Genomic DNA, 27,706 nt, shown 5'->3' on the forward strand with positions numbered 1-27,706 from the left:
ATGACACCTGTCTGCCAGGCATACCTACGCCGCCGGGAGCGCCAGAGGGAACAGACCGAGAGCAACCGGCAGCAGCAGGAGGCCGGGTCCCAGCGCAGACACCGCTCCCTCACCTCCGTGTACTCCTCGTGCACGTACCAGACGCCCCGGCTATACGGCACAGCCTCACACACGCAGGTAACGCCAGAGAATCGGTTACAAGGGCTGCTTTACAATGGGGGTATCCAAGCAGAGAGGCGCTGTCACAACGTAGGATCTTCTATGGCAAGAAACTGGAGGTAGAAGGGTTACAGGTCAGCGCCGGCCAACCAGGGGGGGGGGCTGGCTTCCCCAAGGGGGTCTCGGAGAGATAGGACGGACATTCATGATGGGGAGGGCATGAGACCACTTCTCCACATCAATAAGCCAACGAATATACTTCACTACGTCAAGTCCTCATTCTCTTGAATGGAATGTTTTGGTACGCCCAACCGTTAACCTGCACCAAATACAGAATGGGGGGTGGGGGAGGAGGCAAAGACGTAGGGGGACCCAGCGTACAAGTGTTGGGAACCACTGTCCTAAGCTCACGTACCTGTGCCCCAATAGTCTGCAATGTCACCGTGGTGGGGTAGGAATGCGACCGCAGACAAGGACCACTTGGTCTTCCCAGTTTGGCCATTTTCCTAGATGTTGTACAACCTCCGACCCCCTATTTGATCTCCGGCTTACTTTCATATGTGGGTGTCCCCAAGCATGTTCGAATTCCCTTCCCGTGTTGGTGGTCTGTCCAAGGAGGTCATGAGTTGACACGCCGTCGTGTCCTGTGCATGACCCGCCTCCATCTTGTCGTCTCCAGCCGCCTGCTGGCGGGTCGGGACGGGAGCGGGGCTGCGGCCGAGAACAGCGGGACGGCAAAACGGCGTCCAGGCTGCCGGCCATAACCAAAGGCGCAGAGAGCGGGAGGAAGAAGACCGCGTTGGTCAAGGAGCGAGAGAGTAGAGGGCTTCTGCCTCAGAGAACACTCTCAGGTGAGACAGAGGGGGACGGCACTGAGGGTCTCGCTGAGGGGAGTGCAGACTCGATATGTTAAGGACAGACCCTAACGTGCAAGGCTTGAGGAAAGATCACTCTCTCTTTCTGATCTTAAGCAAGTGGAAATAAATTGTAAGCTCTGTGGCTCAGGGTGTGCTATGTCATTTGGCTGCACTGGAGAAGAACACCGGGGACCATTTTTACCAAGCGTTGCTATTCCATAAGACATGGTCCATTAACTTGAGTAGGCTCTAAGGTTTCGCGTGCTATAGCACCGTTAGTAAACATGGGCCCAAGCCTATTTTGATAGATCCGGGAGGAAAATTCCCTGGGTTCTGCTCCAAAATGGCCTTGTACAAGGTCCCAGAAGGGGCGCCAATGGGTTTCATGGAAAGGAGTAACCGTTATTGGGACCATCCCAAACTATACAGGATAGGAATCAGGGGGTCCTTGTTTATTTCAGTGCCAGGGCCCCCACCGCATCCAGGGACATTTACCAGAGAAGTTGCCACATGTACTTCCTGGATGTCTCCATCACTCGCGTGACGCGGGAGATTTCATCCGCCATTTTGTTTCCCCTGGAGGAGACTGTACCGGCAGTAGCAAATATATTTTGTCGCCCCTCAACAGTAATACAGCCGCGGATTATAGTGCAAAAGAAGTTACACACCCGCCAGCTTCCCGCGGACCAGGGCGCCAAGGAGAGCGGGCGAGGAGGAAGAGCGTCACCTCCGCAGGCCAGGACATGCGCCCCCCACAGGAAGGGTGAGCTCACAGCGTCGTACCTCCGATACTACGGGGGGGGGGGGGGGGCTGTGTGCTAAGGCTATTCAAGTTCAAGGCTATTCAAGTCCAATAGTGCCGCTCTGTCCATAGGGTTGATTCGTCAAGCTATATTACAAGGCAACGCAGCCAAATGGGCGTTAACGCTCAGTGAAGTCAATGGCAGTTAACGCCCGTAACAGAGCGGGATGAGTCTGGGGTGGTCAGTGGTAATGTGTTGGGGTCTTTGTTCCAAATATTGCCCTGTGTTTGACTTTGGGGAGTATACGAGGCGTTATAGGGAGGGGTTATATGGGGTAATAGGAGGAGTTATAGGGAGGGGTTATATGGGTAATAGAAGGAGTTATAGGGAGCGGGAATATGGGGTAATAGGAGGAGTTATAGGGAGAGGTTATATGGGGTAATAGGAGGAGTTATAGGGAGCAGTTATATGGGGTAATCCTAGGAGTTATAGGGAGCGGTTATATGGGGTAATAGGAAGATTTATAGGGAGCGGTTATATGGGGTAATAGGAAGATTTATAGGGAGCGGTTATATGGGGTAATAGGAGAAGTTATAGAGAGAGGTTATATGGGGTAATAGGAGGAGTTATAGGGAGGGGGTTGTATGGGGTAATAGGAGGAGTTATAGGGAGTGGGTATATGGGGTAATAGGAGGAGTTATAGGGAGGGGTTACATGGGGTAATAGGAGGAGTTATAGGGAGCGGTTATATGGGGTAATAGGAGGAGTTATAGGGAGTGGGTATATGGGGTAATAGGAGGAGTTAACGGGAGCAGTTATATGGGGTAATAGGAGGAGTTATAGGGAGGGGTTATATGGGGTAATAGGAGAAGTTATAGGGAGCAGGTATATGGGGTAATAGGGGGAGTTATAGGGAGCGGTTATATGGGGTAATAGGAGGAGTTATAGGGAGGGGTATATGGGGTAATAGGAGGAATTATAGGGAGCGGTTGTATGGTGTAATAGGAGGAGTTATAGGGAGTGGGTATATGGGGTAATAGGAGGAATTATAGGGAGGGTGTATATGGGTAATAGGAGGAATTATAGGGAGCGGTTATATGGGGTAATAGGAGGAGTTATAGGGAGCGGTTATATGGGGTAATAGGAGGAGTTATAGGGAGAGGGTATATGGGTAATAGGAGGAGTTATAGGGAGGGGGTATATGGGGTAATAGGAGGAGTTATAGGGAGCGGTTATATGGGGTAATAGGAGGAGTTATAGGGAGCGGGTATATGGGGTAATAGGAGGAGTTATAGGGAGCGGTTATATGGGGTAATAGGAGGAGTTATAGGGAGGGGGTATATGGGGTAATAGGAGGAGTTATAGGGAGGGGTTATATGGGGTAATAGGGGGAGTTATAGGGAGGGGGTATATGGGATAATAGGAGGAGTTATAGGGAGAGGTTAATCGGCACACAGATTAGACTGAGATGCATCAAGTTGTGCGACTTTGCGCCCCTTTTCCTCCTGCGTTAATAAATCCAACAAGTTTAAGGTCCCGTAACTTGTTGGCGCCTCACCGCCGGCCCCCAGATGGAAGGAATGGACTTTTCACGCCACTGTGCCGCGCTCCGAGTCCAGACACGTTTCTTCTGCCCCAGAATCGCCCCGGTTACAAAACCCTGAATGTTTGCTATTTTAATCAGCGGGTCGTAACCTTACAATCCATCCCGCCTAATTGTAGCTCTGCGACCCGATTCCCAAACTCTATAATATGGCCCGTTCTTAAAGAAGCGTGTGTAAAAAAAAATGTTTACTGGTCAACAGCCTTGTCTCCTGCGTTGTCCACCTGCATTGTTATTTCATTGCAGATCAGCCGGGTCGTAGGACGAAGCAGAGAAGAGATGAGAAACGAGAGAGAGGGGGGAATGGGATAACTACAGTCGACGCGCTTCGCATGGACACCACTTTCAGGGCAGAGCAGGAGAGGCTTACCAGATCGGACGCTATGAGGAGCTGTCGGAAGCCGGCGCCCATACCACCCTCGACGTCGCTTGGAGCCGACAACCCTCCGTCGTCGCGTGAATTAGGAGGAAGACCTCAAGCAAACCCCAGTTCTGCAAGCTCCAGGACGTCTCCGTTCAGGTCCATCTCTGATTGTTTTAATGAGCTGTTGGAGAGAAACATTGAAGACGAAGAGACCGGAAGTGAGGATGATGCGGACCACCTGCCTATCATCTCTGCATCCCCTCTTCCCAACTCGGAACCGGGCGCCAGGTCGGGCAGAGCAGAGCCGGGCCGCGGCTCGTCGGAGGACCTTGAAGTACGTGAGCATGGATCTGCAAGAAGAACCAATGTGTTACCAACCCGAACCCACAATGGGGAGTCCTACCTAGACTCGAGGGATGACGGCCGCGGCTCGATCGAGGGTCCAAGCAGCATCGACTTCCAAGATGGCGTGACCAATGAAGACGCCCTGGATTTTATAGCGGTTGAGCTGGGCAGCAGTGTTAGGAGCAACAGAGCGGGGACTCTCATTAGCAATAGGCCAAGACCGGACCTCATCTCAGTCTCCGTATCTCCTATAAGATCAACATCACACGGCAACGGTCCATGGCCATTGGTAGCCGTTGCACCAAGTGCAATTGAAATGTCTCATGGTTATTCGATTGCTGCTCTTTGGGATCTACTGGAAGTAGGTGAGGGGTCAACGGGTAATACTCTGGAAAGTAATGGGGAACCAGTCACTGTGTCGGGGGCTCTGGAAACACTGTTGCCTCCTGTTATCCAAGAAGATACCAGAGATGCGCAGAACCACACGGATCGCGGTTTACACCACGCGTCCTCCAGAGCTTCTCCAGAAGACGGAGCGTCATCACCATCCATCCGTCAGCCGTCTTCCATCGTACCTTACATCGCTCCCCTGGGGCTCGTCCTTGCGCCTTCAGCCCCAAGTGTGGAGACGCTCCAGGAAACCTTGAACCTCGTGTTCCTGACCATGTCCATGATGCGAAGCTCGGAGAGGAGGGATCGCGGGAGGGGTGCATTGCTAGCACCGAGCAATGCGGTTAGCAAGCCCAAGGCCGACCCCGAGAGGCTGAGGAAACTGCAGGAGAGGTAAGAGCCGGGGGGGGGGGGGGGCAACTCCAGTCCTGAAGGGCCACCAACAGGTCAGCTTTTCAAGGGTGTCCCCAGCCATGAGACAGATCATTGATGGAGCCGCCTGTGCTGAAGCAGGGATATCCTGGAAAACCTGACTGGTTGGTGGCCCTTGAGGACTGAAGTTAGACACCCCTGGGTAAGAGTACTCTGTGACGGGAGCTTTATGACAGGCTATTAATAATACACCAAAATATATATATAACTGGGTTGAACTGGTACGAGACTTAGATATGATAAAATATAATTTATTCCTTGATAAAGGTGAACACACAAGATATACAAACAACAGGCAAAATATAGACACTTACTTAAAGATTATGACAAGAAAGCCATCAGGATACAGGATGGGCCATTTCTTCCATATTTCAGTTGACATCACAGCATGACAGGCAGGTCATGAAGACACATGAAGGACATTTGAGTAAGGGGTGACTCTGACTTAAATACCATGTCAAACTCATCTCTTAACCCTAGATGCCGAAAAGGCTAGAAAAAGTCTTTGAAGCAGATTTTGGGCTTCCATTTTTTAGTGTGAAGTATCACACTTAAAACTAGTCAGTTCCTGGGCCCAGCATAAACAATTAGGCAATTTAGCCTTTGATCACCAGGCTATGTAAATTCTAGCAGGATGTTCTGCTTGCCTATTACCATAACAGAGGGAGTTTGCAGTTTTCAGAACAGATTCAAAATCCCACATACACTGTAAATAACTTCATAACTTCAGTTCAGTAATACTTACTGGCACGCGAGACATATTAATACATTCCGGCCCGCGTGACGCTCTCAATGAGACTAAATATTACCATGTAGTACTAAAATTAAGAGCGATATTAATATCTGGCTCTTAGTATATGTTTGATATCAAGTGTTTAGAATCATTATTTGTGGCTTGGCCCCACGAATACACATATATACTTTTTAGCATGTTCAGCCGAGGACATTTCATAATATTCTTATATTTAATAAGGTCACCCATTCTGATTTCTCCTTGGGTAACCGCACCCCTGGCCCTCATCAATGAATCCTTTGAAGCAGGGACCCCTGGGTAGTGGACATTTGTCACTTGTGTTAAATTTCACACCCAATGCCCCAGACCTCCTGAATCAGAGGCGTTTGTAAGTGTGAGTTATAATGCTCACAACCCACTCCAGCTTCCTGCAAACGGGTAGAATCCTGAGCCTTTGATCAGGGCTGTTTCCTAACCATTTGGTCGCTCTCCTGACCATTTGCATTTACAGTAGTAGGCAGGCATCTTTGAGGGTAATTTAAACAAAGGGCTAGAATCACTGTTTTAACATGAACTCTTTCCCTCCCGCAGCAACCTTAGTATATGTGTGGGTGCAAACACTAGGATAACACAATACCGTTACACAGGGGAATAAGCATTTGGATATTGAAGCGAGGTAAAAACACATTACTGGACCTCAGTCCAGTTAACCCCTTGCTTCCCAGGTGAGGGTAGAGGGTGGCCAATTGGGGTGTAACCCCTTTAATCCCGGGCCAAATCCTCCCCATCGTCACATACTCTACATTATTACTCATTACTCCGGCACTTCTGTAGACCTACCATAGCTGAGATATGCAGGGCAACTCTTAAATTCACACCCCCACACTATTTCAAAGCCATTTCCTCATATATATATATATATATATATATATATATATATCTTATACTATATTAGTGAAAGCACTGTATGTTTGCCTGCCTGCCTGCCTGCATGCATGCATGCCTGCCTGCCTGCCTGCTGGATGTCCGGTGTCCCTAGCGGCAATCTCATTGGTCCCATGGGCCGCCCGCCCCCGCACACCTCTCATTGGCCTCACACACTCACACCACCCCCTTGGCCCGCCCCCCACACCTCGCATTGGCCTGAGGCGGAGTGACGGGCCAAAGGTCCACAAAAAAAAAAAAAAAAATTAAAAACACACACACACACACACACACACACACACACACACACACACACACCCCCCCCCCCCCCAAGCTCACACACACCTCACCCCCCCCCAAGCTCACACCCCCCCCCCAAGCTCACACCCCCCCCCCAAGCTCACACCCCCCCCCCAAGCTCACACCCCCCCCCCCCCCCAAGCTCACACCCCGGCGCCGCTACAGTCAGCGGGGGAGCGGAGCGAGCGCCCGGGACACACGCGGGGGAGCGGCCACAACACGCTGCCTCCCGCCTCACATCCACGTGGGAGCGGCCGGATGGGTGAGGCAGCATACCCACGGGCCTCGCCGCACGCTCCTCGGCACCGGCTCACCTCTCCCACCCCCCTCACAGCAAAGACCAGCCTACCCGGCGCCGCCTGCAACGCTCCTCGGCACCGCCGCCTCACCTCGAGCCGGAGGGCAGCGGGGGGGCTCCCGCCCTGCAGGAGGCCTCACCTCGAGCCGGAGGGCAGCGGGGGGGGCTCCCGCCCTGCAGGAGGCCTCACCTCGAGCCGGAGGGCAGCGGGGGGGCTCCCGCCCTGCAGGAGGCCTCACCTCGAGCCGGGGGGCAGCGGGGGGGCTCCCGCCCTGCAGGAGGCCTCACCTCGAGCCGGAGGCAGCGGGGGGGGGCTCCCGCCCTGCAGGAGGCCTCACCTCGAGCCGGAGGGCAGCGGGGGGGGCTCCCGCCCTGCAGGAGGCCTCACCTCGAGCCGGGGGGGCTCCCGCCCTGCAGGAGGCCTCACCTCGAGCCGGAGGCAGCGGGGGGTCTCCCGCCCTGCAGGAGGCCTCACCTCGAGCCGGAGGCAGCGGGGGGGCTCCCGCCCTGCAGGAGGCCTCACCTCGAGCCGGAGGCAGCGGGGGGGCTCCCGCCCTGCAGGAGGCCTCACCTCGAGCCGGAGGCAGCGGGGGGGCTCCCGGGGGGGGGCTCCCGCCCTGCAGGAGGCCTCACCTCGAGGAACATGCTGCCGACTGCAAGGTAAGCAGCTCTCCCCCCACACCCCCCCATTCCTTCATTGCCAGCCTCAACCCTCCATACATACACACACACACACACTATATATATATATATATATATATATATATATATATATATATATACATACACATACACATACACATACACAGAGACACACACACACACAGAGACCACACACACACACACATGTAGGCGCACACACACACATGTAGGCACACACACACACATGTAGGCACACACACACGTCCACAGACACACACATGTAGACACACACACACATGTAGACACACACACACATGTAGACACACACACACATGTAGACAGACACACACGCACACACACACACACACACACACACACACACCTATACAGACACACGTATACACACACACACACGTATACACACAGGCACACGTAGACACACAGACACACGTAGACACACAGACACACCTATACACACAGACACACACCTATACACACACACACACACACCTATACACACACACACACACCTATACACACAGACACACACGTATACACACAGACACACACGTATACACACAGACACACACGTATACACACAGACACACGTTTACACACACACACACACACGTACACACACGTACACACACGTATACACACACACACACACGTACAAACACACACACGTACAAACACACACGTAGACACACGTGTACACACACACACGTAGACACGCACACAGACGTAGACACACGCACACACACGTAGACACACGCACACACACGTAGACACACACACGTAGACACACACACACACGTAGACACACACACACACGTAGACACACACACACACGTAGACACACACACACACACGTAGACACACACACACACGTAGACACACACACACACGTATACGCACACACACGTATACGCACACACACGTATACACACACACACGTAGACACATACACACGTATACACACACACGTAGACACACACACATGTACACGTAGACACGTACACACACACACATGTACACGTATACTCACACACATGTACACGTACACACACACATGGAGACATACACACACACATGGAGACATACACACACGCACATGTACACATACACACACGTACACACACACACACATGTATACATACACATAATGTATACACACACACATGTATACACACACACATGTATACACACACACACACATACACACGTGTATACACACACAAACATGTATACACACAAATGTACACACACACATGTATACACACACACACACATACTATGTATACACACAAACATGTATACACACGTGTATACACACGTGTATACACACGTGTATACACACGTGTATACACATGTGTATATACACATGTGTATACACACACATGGAGACATACACACACGCACATGTACACATACACACACACGTATACATACACATAATGTATACACACACACATGTATACACACACACACACACACACACACGTGTATACACACACATGTATACACACACACGTATACACACACACAAACATGTATACACACACACAAACATGTATACACACACAAATGTACACACACACACAAACATGTATACAGACACACAAACATGTATACACACACAAATGTACACACACACACATGTACACACACACACACATACTATGTATACACACATGTGTATACACATGTGTATACACACACGTACACATGTATACACACACACACACAATATATACATACACACAATGTCTACACACACATGTGTATACACGTCTATACACACATGTGTATACACACACATGTGTATACACACACGTACACACACACACACACGTACACATGTATACACACACACACACATACAATGTATACACACAAACATGTATACACACACACAAACATGTATACACACACACGTGTATACACACACACGTGTGTATACACACACACGTATACACACACACACTATCCCCAGCAAAACCACATCAGCACACCGCTATCCCATGCCCCCCCAGCACACTGGCATTCTCGGCTCCCCGCCATTCCCAGCCCCCATCAACACCATCAGCACCCACACATCGGCACCTTTGCACCTCCCCCATCGGCACACCCACATCCGCACCCCCACATCCGCACCCCCACATCAGCACCAAACCCTCCAAAATCAGCACACCGATACAATCACCATCAGTACAGCCACAGCAGCACTACCACCGCACATGGGCCGCGTTGACCACTCCTCACCCAAATGCCACACCCACACCACAAACATCCCGGGCAACGCCGGGGCTCTCAGCTAGTATATATATATATATATATATATATATATACTAATAACTATTTTTGAATTCTGTACATAGCTCTGTTTAGGACATAGGGCTTCTATGATGGGCTGGTTGGCACCAGGACTTTACCAAACAGGATCCACCTCCTAGGCTGAGAGAGTGCCTCTGGGTAACCCATGCTACATATTCAGTACCATCGCTGACCGCAGAAAGCATATAGGGCTGAATTCACTAAGCGAATATGTTCACTTCGATGGATCAGAAGGTGTTTTATGGCAAAGCGAAACGCGTAGGAGGGGTGCTGCACCTCCTTTTATCCAAGTGAACGGGATATAGATATTTTTTCTACTGTTGACCCTGACCATGGCTCCTTTTGGCTGTGCGCCGCCTCGACTCTACTTTGGCGTCTTATGACAAAGCACCTGTTAGTAGACATGGGCCTATAATTGTTTTTTATTATTATTATTTACTAATTTTTTTTTTTTTAATTTAAAGAAATGTTCGAAATTATATAATGAAATAAACCAAAACGCAACAAGGAACAAGAACCGGACGATTAAAGGAATACAGTAAATTAACAGGGGAGGGAACGGCACGCGAAATATAAAATGGAGGGTCCCGAGGTAGAAGTAAAAAGCATCGAGACGCAACGCAGCGACGCCACCTGTCGAGGCCGGCGTGAAGTAGGGTGACCATATTTGTCGGTCACTGCGGGGGCTTCCAAAGTCACGCCCCACAATGCCTTGCTGCTGTGGCTGCAAAGCATTGTGGGAAGCTCCTGCTGTAATTGGCAGCGATACCACCCCCCCCCACTAAGTTTGACGTCTTACTACGTACGCAGTCCCCACACAAGCTCAGGACCCCCCCCAATACTGCCTAAGAGCTGCCATTTTTAGAGAGACGGTTCCCGAACCCCCATCGGGTTCGTTCATGCCCACACCTTCCCTCGCCCGTCGGGGCCCAAGTGCTGGTGTAATATATCCACGTAACGTAGCACGACCCGGACGGAATCACGTTAACCCCGAGGGAACTCCTTCTGTCCGACCCCCAGCCTGCTGCAGGAAGAATCGGAAGAGGAAGGTGACCTCTGTCGGATCTGCCTCATGGCCGGGGACACCCCAGAAAACTCTCTGATAGCGCCGTGCCGGTGCGTGGGCAGCTTAAAATACGTTCACCAGGAGTGTCTGAAGAGGTGGCTGATGACCAAGATCACATCAGGTGAGAGAGAGCGAGGTGGATAACGGAGGACGAGCCCAGGGCACCAAACCTTGTTATAGAAAAGACATTGTGGAACTAGAGAGAGTGCAGCGAAGAGCCACCAAATGAATAAAGGGGATGGACAATCTAACTTATGAGGAGAGGCTAGCTAAATTAGATTTATTTACATTAGAAAAGAGGCGTCTAAGAGGGGATATGGTAACTATATACAAATATATTCGGGGACAGAACAATGAGCTTTCAAAAGAACTATTCATCCCGAGGGCAGTACAAAGGACTTGGGGCCATCCCTTAAGGTTGGGGGGAAGGAGATTTCACCAGCAACAAAGGAAAGGGATCTTTACAGTAAGGGCAGTTACAGTGTGGTACACATTCCCCATGGAGACTGTGAGGGCAGATACAGGAGATATGTGTAAGGAAAGGGTTCTTTAGAGTAAGGGCAGTTACAGTGCGGGACTCATTCCCCATGGAGACTGTGAGGGCAGATACAGGAGATGTGTGTAAGGAAAGGGATCTTTACAGTAAGGGCTGTTACAGTGCGGGACTCATTCCCCATGGAGACGGTGAGGGCAAATACAGGAGATATGTGTAAGGAAAGGGATCTTTACAGTAAGGGCAGTTACAGTGCGGAACTCATTCCCCATGGAGACGGTGAGGGCAGATACAGGAGATATGTGTAAGGAAAGGGATCTTTACAGTAAGGGCAGTTACAGTGCGGGACTTATTCCCCATGGAGACTGTGATGGCAGATACAGGAGATATGTGTAAGGAAAGGGATCTTTACAGTAAGGGCAGTTACAGTGCGGGACTTATTCCCCATGGAGACTGTGATGGCAGATACAGGAGATATGTGTAAGGAAAGGGATCTTTATAGTAAGGGCAGTTACAGTGCGAGACTTATTCCCCATGGAGACTGTGATGGCAGATACAGGAGATATGTGTAAGGAAAGGGATCTTTACAGTAAGGGCAGTTACAGTGCGGGACTCATTCCCCATGGAGAATGTGAGGGCACATACAGGAGATATGTGTAAGGAAAGGGATCTTTACAGTAAGGGCAGTTACAGTGCGGGATTCATTTCCCATGGGGACAGTGAGGGCAGATACAGGAGATATGTGTAAGGAAAGGGATCTTTACAGTAAGGGCAGTTACAGTGTGGAATTCTTTCACCATGGAGACTGTGATGGCAGATACAATATATTTGTTCAAAAAAAAAAGTTGGACATCTTTTTAGATGGGAAAGGTATACAGGGAAATACCAAATAAGTAACATGGGAAGGATGTTGATCTAGGGATTAATCCGATTGCCAATTCTTGGAGTCAGGAAGGAATTTATTTTTCCCCTTATGAGATATCATTGGATGGTATGACTCTGGGGGTTTCTTGTTTACCTTCCTCTGGATCAACAAGTAAGTATAGATATTGGATAAAGTATCTGTCGTCTACATTTAGCATAGGTTGAACTTGATGGACAAACGTCTTTTTTCAACCTCATCTACTATGTAACTATGTAAAATTATCTTTGCATTGGTAAATAGAGACCAGAGCAACTGCGTGTCCACCAACCCACTGCTTCTGTTTCAGGAGCAAAGCTGGGTGCGGTGAGGACATGCGAGATGTGCAGGCAGAGCTTGGCGCCCGAGGTACACGGATTCGACGTGAACGAGCATTACAGAAACCACAAAGAGGCTCAGGTGACACGCCGTCCTCTGCGTCAGACGTGGGGCGGGGTGGGATTTCACCGTGGGTCCTTCACCGGCGTCCCGCAGCCAGTACAGGAAACACAGGGGGACATGAAATGTATTTTGGAAGATGTATCACAACCTTTAGACATGTTGTGAGGGAGAAGGAGTAGGGGGTATGAGACCTTTTACTGGACCAACAAGTAGTTGAGATGTCACAAGCTTTCCAACCTCTAGGGCGCCTTCATCAGGTATGGCAGAAATACAGAGACAGAGAGTATTATATATTATTGGTTATTTCCATGTGGTAACAAAGGAGGAAGAGGAAGTAAGGGGCATGATACCCTTTACTGACCCAACAACTAGTTGATATGTTACAAGCTTGCAAGGTAGGACCCGATGAAAGACCCTGAAAGGTTCGAAAGCTTGCAACACTTCAGCTACTTGGAGTAGGTGGTATGATACCTCGTATTGGACCAACAAGTAGTGGATATGTTACAAGCTTTCCCACCTCTCAGGGTCCTTCATTGGGTAGACCCAACAGGATGTATACATGGTAAACCCAAGTTTTGGCAGGTAGGCCTGGGAGAAACGAGTTTCCTAAATTGTCCCTTCGACCATTCATCGTTGTAACTTGCTGACCCCGGCACTCCGGGGCAAATACAACCTTTTAAGGAAATCCCCGGCTCTACTTGGGTTGGGTTCCCAAATCCTTCTTTAACATGACTGGTCGGGTGCACAGTGAATAATACGTTTCAGACCATCTACGCTCTTCGTCAGGACCTCAACCAAGTTTAAACATCACCGGGGGGGGTTGGTCATCATTTTGTTTTTACGCTGCTTCGTACGTAAGAGACACGCTGGTCCCGTTTCTCACGTCCGACGCAGATTGCAGAGAGCTTTATGCCACTTCAAACCTGGCGGGTTGCGTTGGGGGAGAGAGAAAGAAGCAAGATATGGGAAGAATTGGAAACATCACCATATATGTGCGCCGGGTAGTACCCTACGTTGTAATCTGGTGCACCCACTTCATGAAGTGGAGCAAATACATTGGTAGGTCGGCTCCAAGATGGGCGCCACTTGTGCTCCTTGACACCTTGAGCCTATTTCGGAGAAAGAGAAGTGTTAGAACTAGAGGCTCAAGGGAAATGTGAGAGAGGGTGGGGGATTCACAAGACAGCCTCCCAACGGTGGTGGCAAGAGGCTAATACAGGAAGAGGGATAGGACAATTCGCCACGGCCGTTTGGCTACTTTGGGACAATTCGCCACGGCCGTTTCACCGGCAGGTTTAGGTATTAAGATTTAGGTTAGGAATACTAGGGTTTAGCAATTGGGGGTTAGGGGTTAAGGTCCTAGGTTGCAGTTATGGACATTACCCGAAATGGTCCGGAATCCCCCAGACTCCCTGGTTCATCTGCGGCGGCCAGCTGTCCTAGACCCTAAAGTTAGGACAGTCAAAATTGCTCGGGTTAGGCATGCGGCTACCCGACACCTGAAATAAGGTCACGGCTCTCCCGGGGGCTGAAGGTCTCACCACAGAGGGAGAATGGGCAGGCAGAGTGGGCCGAGTGGTTCCTGTCGGCCGTCACATTCTGTGTTTCTGTGACACCTTTGCCCCGTTTGCTCGGAGAACGTCTGACCGCAAAGCTCTCTCTCCCTGTCCCAGGAGCAGGGCCCAGGGGGGAACTCCGGCCTATACCTGGTGCTGCTGCTGCACCTGTACGAGCGGAGGTACAGGCACCTGCTGAGGGTGACCAACTCCCAGGAACGGATAACAGAGGTATCGATACTCTTAGCATCTCTCTCCCTCCTCCCTCTCTCCTCTCCCTCCACTCTCTCCTCTCCCTCTCTCCTCTCCCTCCACTCTCTCCTCTATCCTATCCTCCCTCTCTATGCTCTCCTCCCTCTCTATCCTCTTTTCTCTCCTCTATCCTCTCTCCTCTCTCTCCTCTATCCTCTCTCCTCTTTTCTTATCCTCTCTCTCCTCTTTTCTTATCCTCTCCCTACTCTTTTCTCTCCTCTATCCTCTCCTCCCTCTCTCCTCTCTCTCCTCCCTCTCTCCTCTATCCTCTCTCTCCTCTATCCTCTCTCTCCTTCTCTCCTCTATCCTCTCTCTACTCTTTTCTCTCCTCTATCCTCTCTCTCCTCTATCCTCTCTCTCCTCCCTCTCTCCTCTCCCTCGTCTTTCCTCTCCTCTATCCTCTCTCTCCTCCTTCTCTCCTCTATCCTCCCCCTCCTCTTTTCTCTCCTCTATCCCCTCTCTCCTCCTTCTCTCCTCTATCCTCTCCCTCCTCTTTTCTCTCCTCTATCCCCTCTCTCCTCCCTCTCTCCTCTATCCTCTCTCTCCTCTCTACTCTTTTCTCTCTTCTACCATCTCTCTACTCTATCCTCTCTCCTCTATCCTCTCCCTCCTCTTTTCTCTCCTCTATCCTCTCCTCTTTTCTCTCCTCTATCCTCTCCCTCCTCTTTTCTCTCCTCTATCCTCTCTCTCCTCTATCCCCTCTCTCCTCTCCCTCCACTTTTCTCTCCTCTATCCTCTCCCTCCTCTTTTCTCTCCTCTATCCTCTCCCTCCTCTTTTCTCTCCTCTATCCTCTCCCTCCTCTTTTCTCTCCTCTATCCTCTCCCTCCTCTTTTCTCTCCTCTATCCTCTCCCTCCTATTTTCTCTCCTCTATCCACTCCCTCCTCTTTTCTCTCCTCTATCCTCTACCTCCTCTTTTCTCTCCTCTATCCTCTCTCTCCTCTTTTCTCTCCTCTCTCTCCTCTATCCTCTCCCTCCTCTTTCCTCTCTCTCTCTTCTTCTCCTCCCTCTCCCTCTCTCCCCTCCTCTCTCTCGAGCAGGGTTTCTCATCACTTAGAGTGTCAGCTCTTTGGGGGAAAGTCTCCTTTAGCCTTTGCATTGTGATTTACCTGTTGCACTCATTCCCAATGTTATTCCCAGTGTTTGCCACATACATTATTTACCCCCTGTCTGGCATGTCTGACGGGAGCCCTAGCACAGGGGGTATCAGGGGGTATCAACTCCAGTCCTCAAGACCCCCATCCAACAGGTCAGATTTTAAGGATATCCCTGCTTCAGCACAGGTGGCTGAATCAGTGGCTCCGTTTCTGATTCAGCCACCTGTGCTGAAGCAGGGACTGATTAAGCCACCTGTGCTGAAGCAGGGACTGATTGAACCACCTGTGCTGAAGCTGGGACTGATTGAGCCACCTGTGCTGAAGCTGGGGACTGATTGATCCACCTGTGCTGAAGCTGGGACTGATTGATCCACCTGTGCTGAAGCAGGGACTGATTGAGCCGCCTGTGCTGAAGCTGGGGACTGATTGAGCCGCCTGTGCTGAAGCTGGGACTGATTGAGCCGCCTGTGCTGAAGCTGGGGACTGATTGATCCACCTGTGCTGAAGCTGGGATATCCTTAAAACCCGCCCTGTCGGTGGCTCTCGAGGACTGGCGTTAGCCCACTCCCTGTCCTGTTGTAATGTTGCACAGCGCCGCGTACATGGGGGGCGCGCTACGAATAAAAGGACGTGCGCACGCACGCCTGCGCGGTGTTGAGCCTCCGACTCGCCTCGGCGATGGCCCCCGAGAGAGAATCGGGAACTCCTCAATGACATTGGCCACCGGCGGCCATTCTAAGGGAAGCTGAGCGCTGCATGGAATGCCCAACGCCTGCGCATTCTCACGGGAGTTCTACGGGGGCCTCAAAGGGTCAATCCCACCGGCGGCCAGCTGAATGCCCAACGCCTGCGCATTCTCACGGGAGTTCTACGGGGGCCTCAAGGGGCCAGTCCCACCGGCGGCCAGCTGAATGCCCAACGCCTGCGCATTCTCACGGGAGTTCTACGGGGGCCTCAAAGGGCCAGTCCCACCGGCGGCCAGCTGAATGCCCAACGCCTGCGCATTCTCACGGGAGTTCTACGGGGGCCTCAAGGGGCCAGTCCCACCGGCGGCCAGCTGAATGCCTTCGGGGGGCTCTTCTTTCCTTTCTCAGAGACGCAACACAGCTTAGAGTAGGTGGGACTCAAGCACTCGCTGACCACACAGTGACGTCACCGCCCACAGTGACGTCATCACCCAGCGACCTCGTCACACACCGTGATGTCATCGCGCCAAAGGGAGCAACCAGGGGAAATCAAATGTGCTAAAGGGGAGACTTGGGAAGGGGTTCGAAGGGGATGGGGGGGGGGTGTTTTATTTCCTCTGGCTGCTCCCTTTTTGTGACGTCGCAGCGTGATGATGTCACTGTGTGATCAGCCGAGTGCTTGTCCACCCCTTGTCTTTATCGGCTCTCTGATAAGGACGGAGGGTTGGGGTATGTGGGAAATAAAACACGTGAGTGACAAACACTCCCCCCCCCCCATTGAGAAACCCAGAAGAAGTCCAGCTGCCCGGCGGTGAGATTGGCCATTTTTAATGGTCTCCTGAGCCGACCTCCTGCAAACATTTGTGTTTAACGCCTTGTTTGCTTTTCCGTAGCTCTCAAGACGCATCTCCGACCTCCGGGGAAGAATGAATGGAAGTAGGTTGATTCCTGAGGTTGCCACGTCGTTTTATTGTGACTGATCTTTGTCACTCTGAGGTGGGAGGCGAATGCTCGAGCCACGGGGTCTGTCACGGTGTCATCCTGCCGTGCGAGGGACACGTGACGGACCATGAGCCGCTTCTGTCTGTCACCATTTACTGGGACCGTCTCAGCCATCCGATTCCTCTGTGTGTGTCACTGTCACCCTGTACTGGGACCGTCTCAGTCATCCGATTCCTCTGTCTGTGTCACTGTCACCCTGTACTGGGAGAGACCGTCCCAGCCATCCGATTCCTCTGTCTGTGTCACTGTCACCCTGTACTGGGAACGTCCCAGCCATCCGATTCCTCTGTGTGTGTCACTGTCACCCTGTACTGGGACCGTCCCAGCCATCCGATTCCTCTGTCTGTGTCACTGTCACCCTGTACTGGGACCGTCTCAGCCATCCGATTCCTCTGTGTGTGTCACTGTCACCCTGTACTGGGACCGTCCCAGCCATCCGATTCCTCTGTCTGTGTCACTGTCACCCTGTACTGGGACCGTCCCAGCCATCCGATTCCTCTGTCTGTGTCACTGTCACCATGTACTGGGACCGTCCCAGCCATCCGATTCCTCTGTCTGTGTCACTGTCACCATGTACTGGGACCGTCCCAGCCATCCGATTCCTCTGTGTGTGTCACTGTCACCCTGTACTGGGACCGTCTCAGCCATCCGATTCCTCTGTGTGTGTCACTGTCACCCTGTACTGGGACCGTCCCAGCCATCCGATTCCTCTGTCTGTGTCACTGTCACCCTGTACTGGGACCGTCCCAGCCATCCGATTCCTCTGTGTGTGTCACTGTCACCCTGTACTGGGACCGTCCCAGCCATCCGATTCCTCTGTCTGTTTCACTGTCACCCTGTACTGGGACCGTCTAAGCCATCCGATTCCTCTGTGTGTGTCACTGTCACCCTGTACTGGGACCGTCCCAGCCATCCGATTCCTCTGTGTGTGTCACTGTCACCCTGTACTGGGACCGTCCCAGCCATCCGATTCCTCTGTGTGTGTCACTGTCACCCTGTACTGGGACCGTCTCAGCCATCCGATTCCTCTGTGTGTGTCACTGTCACCCTGTACTGGGACCGTCCCAGCCATCCGATACCTCTGTCTGTGTCACTGTCACCCTGTACTGGGACCGTCCCAGCCATCCGATTCCTCTGTCTGTGTCACTGTCACCCTGTACTGGGACCGTCCCAGCCATCCGATTCCTCTATCTGTGTCACTGTCACCCTGTACTGGGACCGTCCCAGCCATCCGATTCCTCTGTGTGTGTCACTGTCACCCTGTACTGGGACCGTCCCAGCCATCCGATTCCTCTGTCTGTGTCACTGTCACCCTGTACTGGGACCGTCCCAGCCATCCGATTCCTCTGTCTGTGTCACTGTCACCCTGTACTGGGACCGTCCCAGCCATCCGATTCCTCTGTGTGTGTCACTGTCACCCTGTACTGGGACCGTCCCAGCCATCCGATGCCTCTGTGTGTGTCACTGTCACCCTGTACTGGGACCGTCTAAGCCATCCGATTCCTCTGTGTGTGTCACTGTCACCCCGTACTGGGACCGTCTCAGCCATCCGATTCCTCTGTGTGTGTCACTGTCACCCTGTACTGGGACCGTCCCAGCCATCCGATTCCTCTGTCTGTGTCACTGTCACCCTGTACTGGGACCGTCCCAGCCATCCGATTCCTCTGTCTGTGTCACTGTCACCCTGTACTGGGACCGTCCCAGCCATCCGATTCCTCTGTGTGTGTCACTGTCACCCTGTACTGGGACCGTCCCAGCCATCCGATTCCTCTGTGTGTGTCACTGTCACCCTGTACTGGGACCGTCTAAGCCATCCGATTCCTCTGTGTGTGTCACTGTCACCCTGTACTGGGACCGTCTCAGCCATCCGATTCCTCTGTGTGTGTCACTGTCACCCTGTACTGGGACCGTCCCAGCCATCCGATTCCTCTGTGTGTGTCACTGTCACCATGTACTGGGACCGTCTCAGCCACCCGATTCCTCTATGTGTGTCACTGTCACCCTGTACTGGGACCGTCCCAGCCATCCGATTCCTCTGTGTGTGTCACTGTCACCCTGTACTGGGACCGTCCCAGCCATCCGATTCCTCTGTGTGTGTCACTGTCACCATGTACTGGGACCGTCTCAGCCACCCGATTCCTCTATGTGTGTCACTGTCACCCTGTACTGGGACCGTCCCAGCCATCCGATTCCTCTGTGTGTGTCACTGTCACCCTGTACTGGGACCGTCCCAGCCATCCGATTCCTCTGTCTGTGTCACTGTCACCCTGTACTGGGCCGTCCCAGCCATCCGACTTCTCTGTGTGTGTCACTGTCACCCTGTACTGGGACCGTCTCAGCCATCCGATTCCTCTGTCTGTGTCACTGTCACCCTGTACTGGGACCGTCCCAGCCATCCGATTCCTCTGTCTGTGTCACTGTCACCCTGTACTGGGACCGTCCCAGCCATCCGATTCCTCTGTGTGTGTCACTGTCACCCTGTACTGGGACCGTCTCAGCCATCCGACTTCTCTGTGTGTGTCACTGTCACCCTGTACTGGGACCGTCCCAGCCATCCGATTCCTCTGTCTGTGTCACTGTCACCCTGTACTGGGACCGTCCCAGCCATCCGATTCCTCTGTCTGTGTCACTGTCACCCTGTACTGGGACCGTCTCAGCCATCCGACTTCTCTGTGTGTGTCACTGTCACCCTGTACTGGGACCGTCCCAGCCATCCGATTCCTCTGTCTGTGTCACTGTCACCCTGTACTGGGATCGTCTCAGCCATCCGATTCCTCTGTCTGTGTCACTGTCACCCTGTACTGGGACCGTCCCAGCCATCCGATTCCTCTGTCTGTGTCACTGTCACCCTGTACTGGGACCGTCCCAGCCATCCGATTCCTCTGTCTGTGTCACTGTCACCCTGTACTGGTACCGTCCCAGCCATCCGATTCCTCTGTCTGTGTCACTGTCACCCTGTACTGGGACAGTCCCAGCCATCCGATTCCTCTGTCTGTGTCACTGTCACCCTGTACTGGGACCGTCCCAGCCATCCGATTCCTCTGTCTGTGTCACTGTCACCCTGTACTGGTACCGTCCCAGCCATCCGATTCCTCTGTCTGTGTCACTGTCACCCTGTACTGGGACAGTCCCAGCCATCCGATTCCTCTGTCTGTGTCACTGTCACCCTGTACTGGGACCGTCCCAGCCATCCGATTCCTCTGTCTGTGTCACTGTCACCCTGTACTGGGACCGTCCCAGCCATCCGATTCCTCTGTGTGTGTCACTGTCACCCTGTACTGGGACCGTCCCAGCCATCCGATTCCTCTGTCTGTGTCACTGTCACCCTGTACTGGGACCGTCTCAGCCATCCGATTCCTCTGTCTGTGTCACTGTCACCCTGTACTGGGCCGTCCCAGCCATCCGATTCCTCTGTCTGTGTCACTGTCACCCTGTACTGGGACCGTCCCAGCCATCCGATTCCTCTGTGTGTGTCACTGTCACCCTGTACTGGGACCGTCCCAGTCATCCGATTCCTCTGTGTGTGTCACTGTCACCCTGTACTGGGACCGTCTCAGCCATCCGATTCCTCTGTGTGTGTCACTGTCACCCTGTACTGGGACCGTCCCAGCCATCCGATTCCTCTGTCTGTGTCACTGTCACCCTGTACTGGGACCGTCTCAGCCATCCGATTCCTCTGTCTGTGTCACTGTCACCCTGTACTGGGACCGTCCCAGCCATCCGATTCCTCTGTCTGTGTCACTGTCACCCTGTACTGGGACCGTCCCAGCCATCCGATTCCTCTGTCTGTGTCACTGTCACCCTGTACTGGGACCGTCCCAGCCATCCGATTCCTCTGTCTGTGTCACTGTCACCCTGTACTGGGACCGTCCCAGCCATCCGATTCCTCTGTCTGTGTCACTGTCACCCTGTACTGGGAGAGACCGTCCCAGCCATCCGATTCCTCTGTGTGTGTCACTGTCACCCTGTACTGGGACCGTCCCAGCCATCCGATTCCTCTGTCTGTGTCACTGTCACCCTGTACTGGGACCGTCCCAGCCATCCGATTCCTCTGTCTGTGTCACTGTCACCCTGTACTGGGACCGTCTCAGCCATCCGATTCCTCTGTCTGTGTCACTGTCACCCTGTACTGGGACCGTCCCAGCCATCCGATTCCTCTGTCTGTTTCACTGTCACCCTGTACTGGGACCGTCTCAGCCATCCGATTCCTCTGTGTGTGTCACTGTCACCCTGTACTGGGACCGTCCCAGCCATCCGATTCCTCTGTGTGTGTCACTGTCACCCTGTACTGGGACCGTCCCAGCCATCCGATTCCTCTGTCTGTGTCACTGTCACCCCGTACTGGGACCGTCTCAGCCATCCGATTCCTCTGTGTGTGTCACTGTCACCCCGTACTGGGACCGTCCCAGCCATCCGATTCCTCTGTGTGTGTCACTGTCACCCTGTACTGGGACCGTCTCAGCCATCCGATTCCTCTGTGTGTGTCACTGTCACCCTGTACTGGGACCGTCCCAGCCATCCGATTCCTCTGTGTGTGTCACTGTCACCCTGTACTGGGACCGTCTCAGCCATCCGATTCCTCTGTCTGTGTCACTGTCACCCTGTACTGGGACCGTCCCAGCCATCCGATTCCTCTGTCTGTGTCACTGTCACCCCGTACTGGGACCGTCCCAGCCATCCGATTCCTCTGTCTGTGTCACTGTCACCCCGTACTGGGACCGTCTCAGCCATCCGATTCCTCTGTGTGTGTCACTGTCACCATATACTGGGACCGTCCCAGCCATCCGATTCCTCTGTGTGTGTCACTGTCACCCTGTACTGGGACCGTCTCAGCCATCCGATTCCTCTGTCTGTGTCACTGTCACCCTGTACTGGGACCGTCCCAGCCATCCGATTCCTCTGTGTGTGTCACTGTCACCCTGTACTGGGACCGTCTCAGCCATCCGATTCCTCTGTCTGTGTCACTGTCACCCTGTACTGGGACCGTCCCAGCCATCCGATTCCTCTGTGTGTGTCACTGTCACCCTGTACTGGGACCGTCCCAGCCATCCGATTCCTCTGTGTGTGTCACTGTCACCCTGTACTGGGACCGTCCCAGCCATCCGATTCCTCTGTGTGTGTCACTGTCACCCTGTACTGGGAGAGACCGTCCCAGCCATCCGATTCCTCTGTCTGTGTCACTGTCACCCTGTACTGGGACCGTCCCAGCCATCCGATTCCTCTGTGTGTGTCACTGTCACCCTGTACTGGGACCGTCTCAGCCATCCGATTCCTCTGTCTGTGTCACTGTCACCCTGTACTGGGACCGTCCCAGCCATCCGATTCCTCTGTCTGTGTCACTGTCACCCTGTACTGGTACCGTCCCAGCCATCCGATACCTCTGTCTGTGTCACTGTCACCCTGTACTGGGACCGTCCCAGCCATCCGATACCTCTGTCTGTGTCACTGTCACCCTGTACTGGGACCGTCCCAGCCATCCGATTCCTCTGTCTGTGTCACTGTCACCCTGTACTGGGACCGTCCCAGCCATCCGATTCCTCTGTCTGTGTCACTGTCACCCCGTACTTGTACCGTCCCAGCCATCCGATTCCTCTGTCTGTGTCACTGTCACCCTGTACTGGGACCGTCCCAGCCATCCGATTCCTCTGTCTGTGTCACTGTCACCCTGTACTGGGACAGTCTCAGCCATCCGATTCCTCTGTCTGTGTCACTGTCACCCTGTACTGGGACCGTCCCAGCCATCCGATTCCTCTGTGTGTGTCACTGTCACCCTGTACTGGGACCGTCCCAGCCATCCGATTCCTCTGTGTGTGTCACTGTCACCCTGTACTGGGACCGTCCCAGCCATCCGATTCCTCTGTGTGTGTCACTGTCACCCTGTACTGGGACCGTCTCAGCCATCCGATTCCTCTGTGTGTGTCACTGTCACCCTGTACTGGGACCGTCTCAGCCATCCGATTCCTCTGTCTGTGTCACTGTCACCCTGTACTGGGACCGTCCCAGCCATCCGATTCCTCTGTCTGTGTCACTGTCACCCTGTACTGGGACCGTCTCAGCCATCCGATTCCTCTGTCTGTGTCACTGTCACCCTGTACTGGGACCGTCCCAGCCATCCGATTCCTCTGTCTGTGTCACTGTCACCCTGTACTGGGACCGTCCCAGCCATCCGATTCCTCTGTCTGTGTCACTGTCACCTTGTACTGGGAACGTCTCAGTCATCCGATTCCTCTGTGTGTGTCACTGTCACCCTGTACTGGGAACGTCTCAGTCATCCGATTCCTCTGTGTGTGTCACTGTCACCCTGTACTGGGACCGTCCCAGCCATCCGATTCCTCTGTCTGTGTCACTGTCACCCTGTACTGGGACCGTCCCAGCCATCCGATTCCTCTGTCTGTGTCACTGTCACCCTGTACTGGGACCGTCCCAGCCATCCGATTCCTCTGTGTGTGTCACTGTCACCCTGTACTGGGACCGTCCCAGCCATCCGATTCCTCTGTGTGTGTCACTGTCACCCTGTACTGGGACCGTCCCAGCCATCCGATTCCTCTGTCTGTGTCACTGTCACCCTGTACTGGGACCGTCCCAGCCATCCGATTCCTCTGTGTGTGTCACTGTCACCCTGTACTGGGACCGTCCCAGCCATCCGATTCCTCTGTCTGTGTCACTGTCACCCTGTACTGGGACCGTCCCAGCCATCCGATTCCTCTGTCTGTGTCACTGTCACCCTGTACTGGGACCGTCTCAGCCATCCGATTCCTCTGTCTGTGTCACTGTCACCCTGTACTGGGACCGTCTCAGCCATCCGATTCCTCTATCTGTGTCACTGTCACCCTGTACTGGGACCGTCCCAGCCATCCGATTCCTCTGTCTGTGTCACTGTCACCCTGTACTGGGACCGTCCCAGCCATCCGATTCCTCTGTGTGTGTCACTGTCACCCTGTACTGGGAACGTCTCAGTCATCCGATTCCTCTGTGTGTGTCACTGTCACCCTGTACTGGGACCGTCTCAGCCATCCGATTCCTCTGTGTGTGTCACTGTCACCCTGTACTGGGACCGTCCCAGCCATCCGATTCCTCTGTCTGTGTCACTGTCACCCTGTACTGGGACCGTCCCAGCCATCCGATTCCTCTGTGTGTGTCACTGTCACCCTGTACTGGGACCGTCCCAGCCATCCGATTCCTCTGTGTGTGTCACTGTCACCCTGTACTGGGACCGTCTCAGCCATCCGATTCCTCTGTGTGTGTCACTGTCACCCTGTACTGGGACCGTCTCAGCCATCCGATTCCTCTGTCTGTGTCACTGTCACCCTGTTCTGGGACCGTCCCAGCCATCCGATTCCTCTGTCTGTGTCACTGTCACCCTGTACTGGGACCGTCCCAGCCATCCGATACCTCTGTGTGTGTCACTGTCACCCTGTACTGGGACCGTCTCAGCCATCCGATTCCTCTGTCTGTGTCACTGTCACCCTGTACTGGGACCGTCTCAGCCATCCGATTCCTCTGTGTGTGTCACTGTCACCCTGTACTGGGACCGTCCCAGCCATCCGATTCCTCTGTGTGTGTCACTGTCACCCTGTACTGGGACCGTCCCAGCCATCCGATTCCTCTGTCTGTGTCACTGTCACCCTGTACTGGGACCGTCCCAGCCATCCGATTCCTCTGTCTGTGTCACTGTCACCCTGTACTGGGACCGTCCCAGCCATCCGATTCCTCTGTGTGTGTCACTGTCACCCTGTACTGGGAGAGACCGTCCCAGCCATCCGATTCCTCTGTCTGTGTCACTGTCACCCTGTACTGGGACCGTCCCAGCCATCCGATGCCTCTGTGTGTGTCACTGTCACCCTGTACTGGGACCGTCCCAGCCATCCGATGCCTCTGTCGGTGTCACTGTCACCCTGTACTGGGACCGTCCCAGCCATCCGATGCCTCTGTGTGTGTCACTGTCACCCTGTACTGGGACCGTCCCAGCCATCCGATGCCTCTGTGTGTGTCACTGTCACCCTGTACTGGGACCGTCTCAGCCATCCGATTCCTCTGTGTGTGTCACTGTCACCCTGTACTGGGACCGTCTCAGCCATCCGATTCCTCTGTCTGTGTCACTGTCACCCTGTACTGGGACCGTCCCAGCCATCCGATTCCTCTGTGTGTGTCACTGTCACCATGTACTGGGACCGTCCCAACCATCCGATTCCTCTGTGTGTGTCACTGTCACCCTGTACTGGGACCGTCCCAGCCATCCGATTCCTCTGTGTGTGTCACTGTCACCCTGTACTGGGACCGTCCCAGCCATCCGATTCCTCTGTCTGTGTCACTGTCACCCTGTACTGGGACCGTCCCAGCCATCCGATTCCTCTGTCTGTGTCACTGTCACCCTGTACTGGGACCGTCCCAGCCATCCGATTCCTCTGTCTGTGTCACTGTCACCCTGTACTGGGACCGTCCCAGCCATCTGATTCCTCTGTGTGTGTCACTGTCACCCTGTACTGGGACCGTCTCAGCCATCCGATTCCTCTGTGTGTGTCACTGTCACCCTGTACTGGGACCGTCCCAGCCATCCGATTCCTCTGTGTGTGTCACTGTCACCCTGTACTGGGACCGTCTCAGTCATCCGATTCCTCTGTGTGTGTCACTGTCACCCTGTACTGGGACCGTCTCAGCCATCCGATTCCTCTGTGTGTGTCACTGTCACCCTGTACTGGGACCGTCTCAGCCATCCGATTCCTCTGTCTGTGTCACTGTCACCCTGTACTGGGACCGTCCCAGCCATCCGATTCCTCTGTGTGTGTCACTGTCACCCTGTACTGGGACAGTCTCAGCCATCTGATTCCTCTGTCTGTGTCACTGTCACCCTGTACTGGGACCGTCCCAGCCATCCGATTCCTCTGTCTGTGTCACTGTCACCCTGTACTGGGACCGTCCCAGCCATCCGATTCCTCTGTCTGTGTCACTGTCACCCTGTACTGGGAGGGACCGTCTCAGCCATCCGATTCCTCTGTGTGTGTCACTGTCACCCTGTACTGGGACCGTCCCAGCCATCCGATTCCTCTGTGTGTGTCACTGTTACCCTGTACTGGGACCGTCTAAGCCATCCGATTCCTCTGTGTGTGTCACTGTCACCCTGTACTGGGACCGTCCCAGCCATCCGATTCCTCTGTGTGTGTCACTGTCACCCTGTACTGGGACCGTCCCAGCCATCCGATTCCTCTGTCTGTGTCACTGTCACCCTGTACTGGGACCGTCCCAGCCATCCGATTCCTCTGTGTGTGTCACTGTCACCCTGTACTGGGACCGTCCCAGCCATCCGATTCCTCTGTCTGTGTCACTGTCACCCTGTACTGGGACCGTCCCAGCCATCCGATTCCTCTGTCTGTGTCACTGTCACCCTGTACTGGGACCGTCTCAGCCATCCGATTCCTCTGTGTGTGTCACTGTCACCCTGTACTGGGACCGTCCCAGCCATCCGATTCCTCTGTGTGTGTCACTGTCACCATGTACTGGGACCGTCCCAGCCATCCGATTCCTCTGTGTGTGTCACTGTCACCCTGTACTGGGACCGTCCCAGCCATCCGATTCCTCTGTGTGTGTCACTGTCACCCTGTACTGGGACCGTCCCAGCCATCCGATTCCTTTGTCTGTGTCACTGTCACCCTGTACTGGGCCAGGCATATTCCATGGGCCATGTGTCCCCTTTTTGTCTGTGTTTCTCTGTCACCTTTTACTTGGAGGAATGGACTGGGGGTGTGGGGGGGGGGGGGGGAAGGAATGAACCCTGAATTTCCTGGGGCGAAACCCTACATAAGCCTGAGAGTCTCGTCTTTATCTTCTCAGACTCGGGAGACCAGGACTCCGACGTCCCCAACAACAACCCACTCGTCTGAGAGAGGCAGGGGGCAGAGGCCTAAAACTCTCACTACAACTTCTGCAGAGAGGCCTCGGCCCTTCTATCCCCATCATCCAATCGCTCGGTAACCCAGAGAGCAGAAGAAAAAGATGGTGAGAGCTGCACAAACCGAGCCGACCCGCGTTTTGGTTTTGACTGACATTGACCGGAGATTCGTGGATCATGTATCCTTAGCGTGTGTTAATATGCTGTTAGGCCCCTCAATAAAGTACTTTTCTCTGCTA

At 53.4% G+C, this 27,706-nt stretch overlaps 1 protein-coding gene across 1 annotated transcript; it reads left to right on the plus strand.

Annotated features, from left to right (window-relative positions):
- On the plus strand, window positions 1–27,706 carry MARCHF10 (membrane associated ring-CH-type finger 10). The gene is made up of 9 exons (XM_075584354.1): window positions 1–177; window positions 839–1,010; window positions 1,645–1,779; window positions 3,609–4,854; window positions 11,148–11,314; window positions 12,898–13,007; window positions 14,663–14,776; window positions 17,473–17,515; window positions 27,410–27,706. Exons 1-9 carry the CDS (start codon window positions 1–3, stop codon window positions 27,457–27,459), a joined length of 2,214 nt encoding a protein of 737 aa, XP_075440469.1. The 3' UTR covers window positions 27,460–27,706.

The sequence above is a fragment of the Ascaphus truei genome, unplaced genomic scaffold (genome assembly GCF_040206685.1).
Source record: "Ascaphus truei isolate aAscTru1 unplaced genomic scaffold, aAscTru1.hap1 HAP1_SCAFFOLD_552, whole genome shotgun sequence".
Classification (NCBI taxonomy): Eukaryota; Metazoa; Chordata; class Amphibia; order Anura; family Ascaphidae; genus Ascaphus; species Ascaphus truei.

Excerpts from the sequence above, each read along its gene's own strand:
- MARCHF10 (XM_075584354.1), top strand. The coding sequence starts at position 1 with ATGACACCTGTCTGCCAGGCATACCTACGCCGCCGGGAGCGCCAGAGG. Across the intron at positions 178-838 it reads GCACAGCCTCACACACGCAG|CCGCCTGCTGGCGGGTCGGG; the intron begins GTAACGCCAGAG and ends TGTCGTCTCCAG. Across the intron at positions 1,011-1,644 it reads GCCTCAGAGAACACTCTCAG|TAATACAGCCGCGGATTATA; the intron begins GTGAGACAGAGG and ends GCCCCTCAACAG.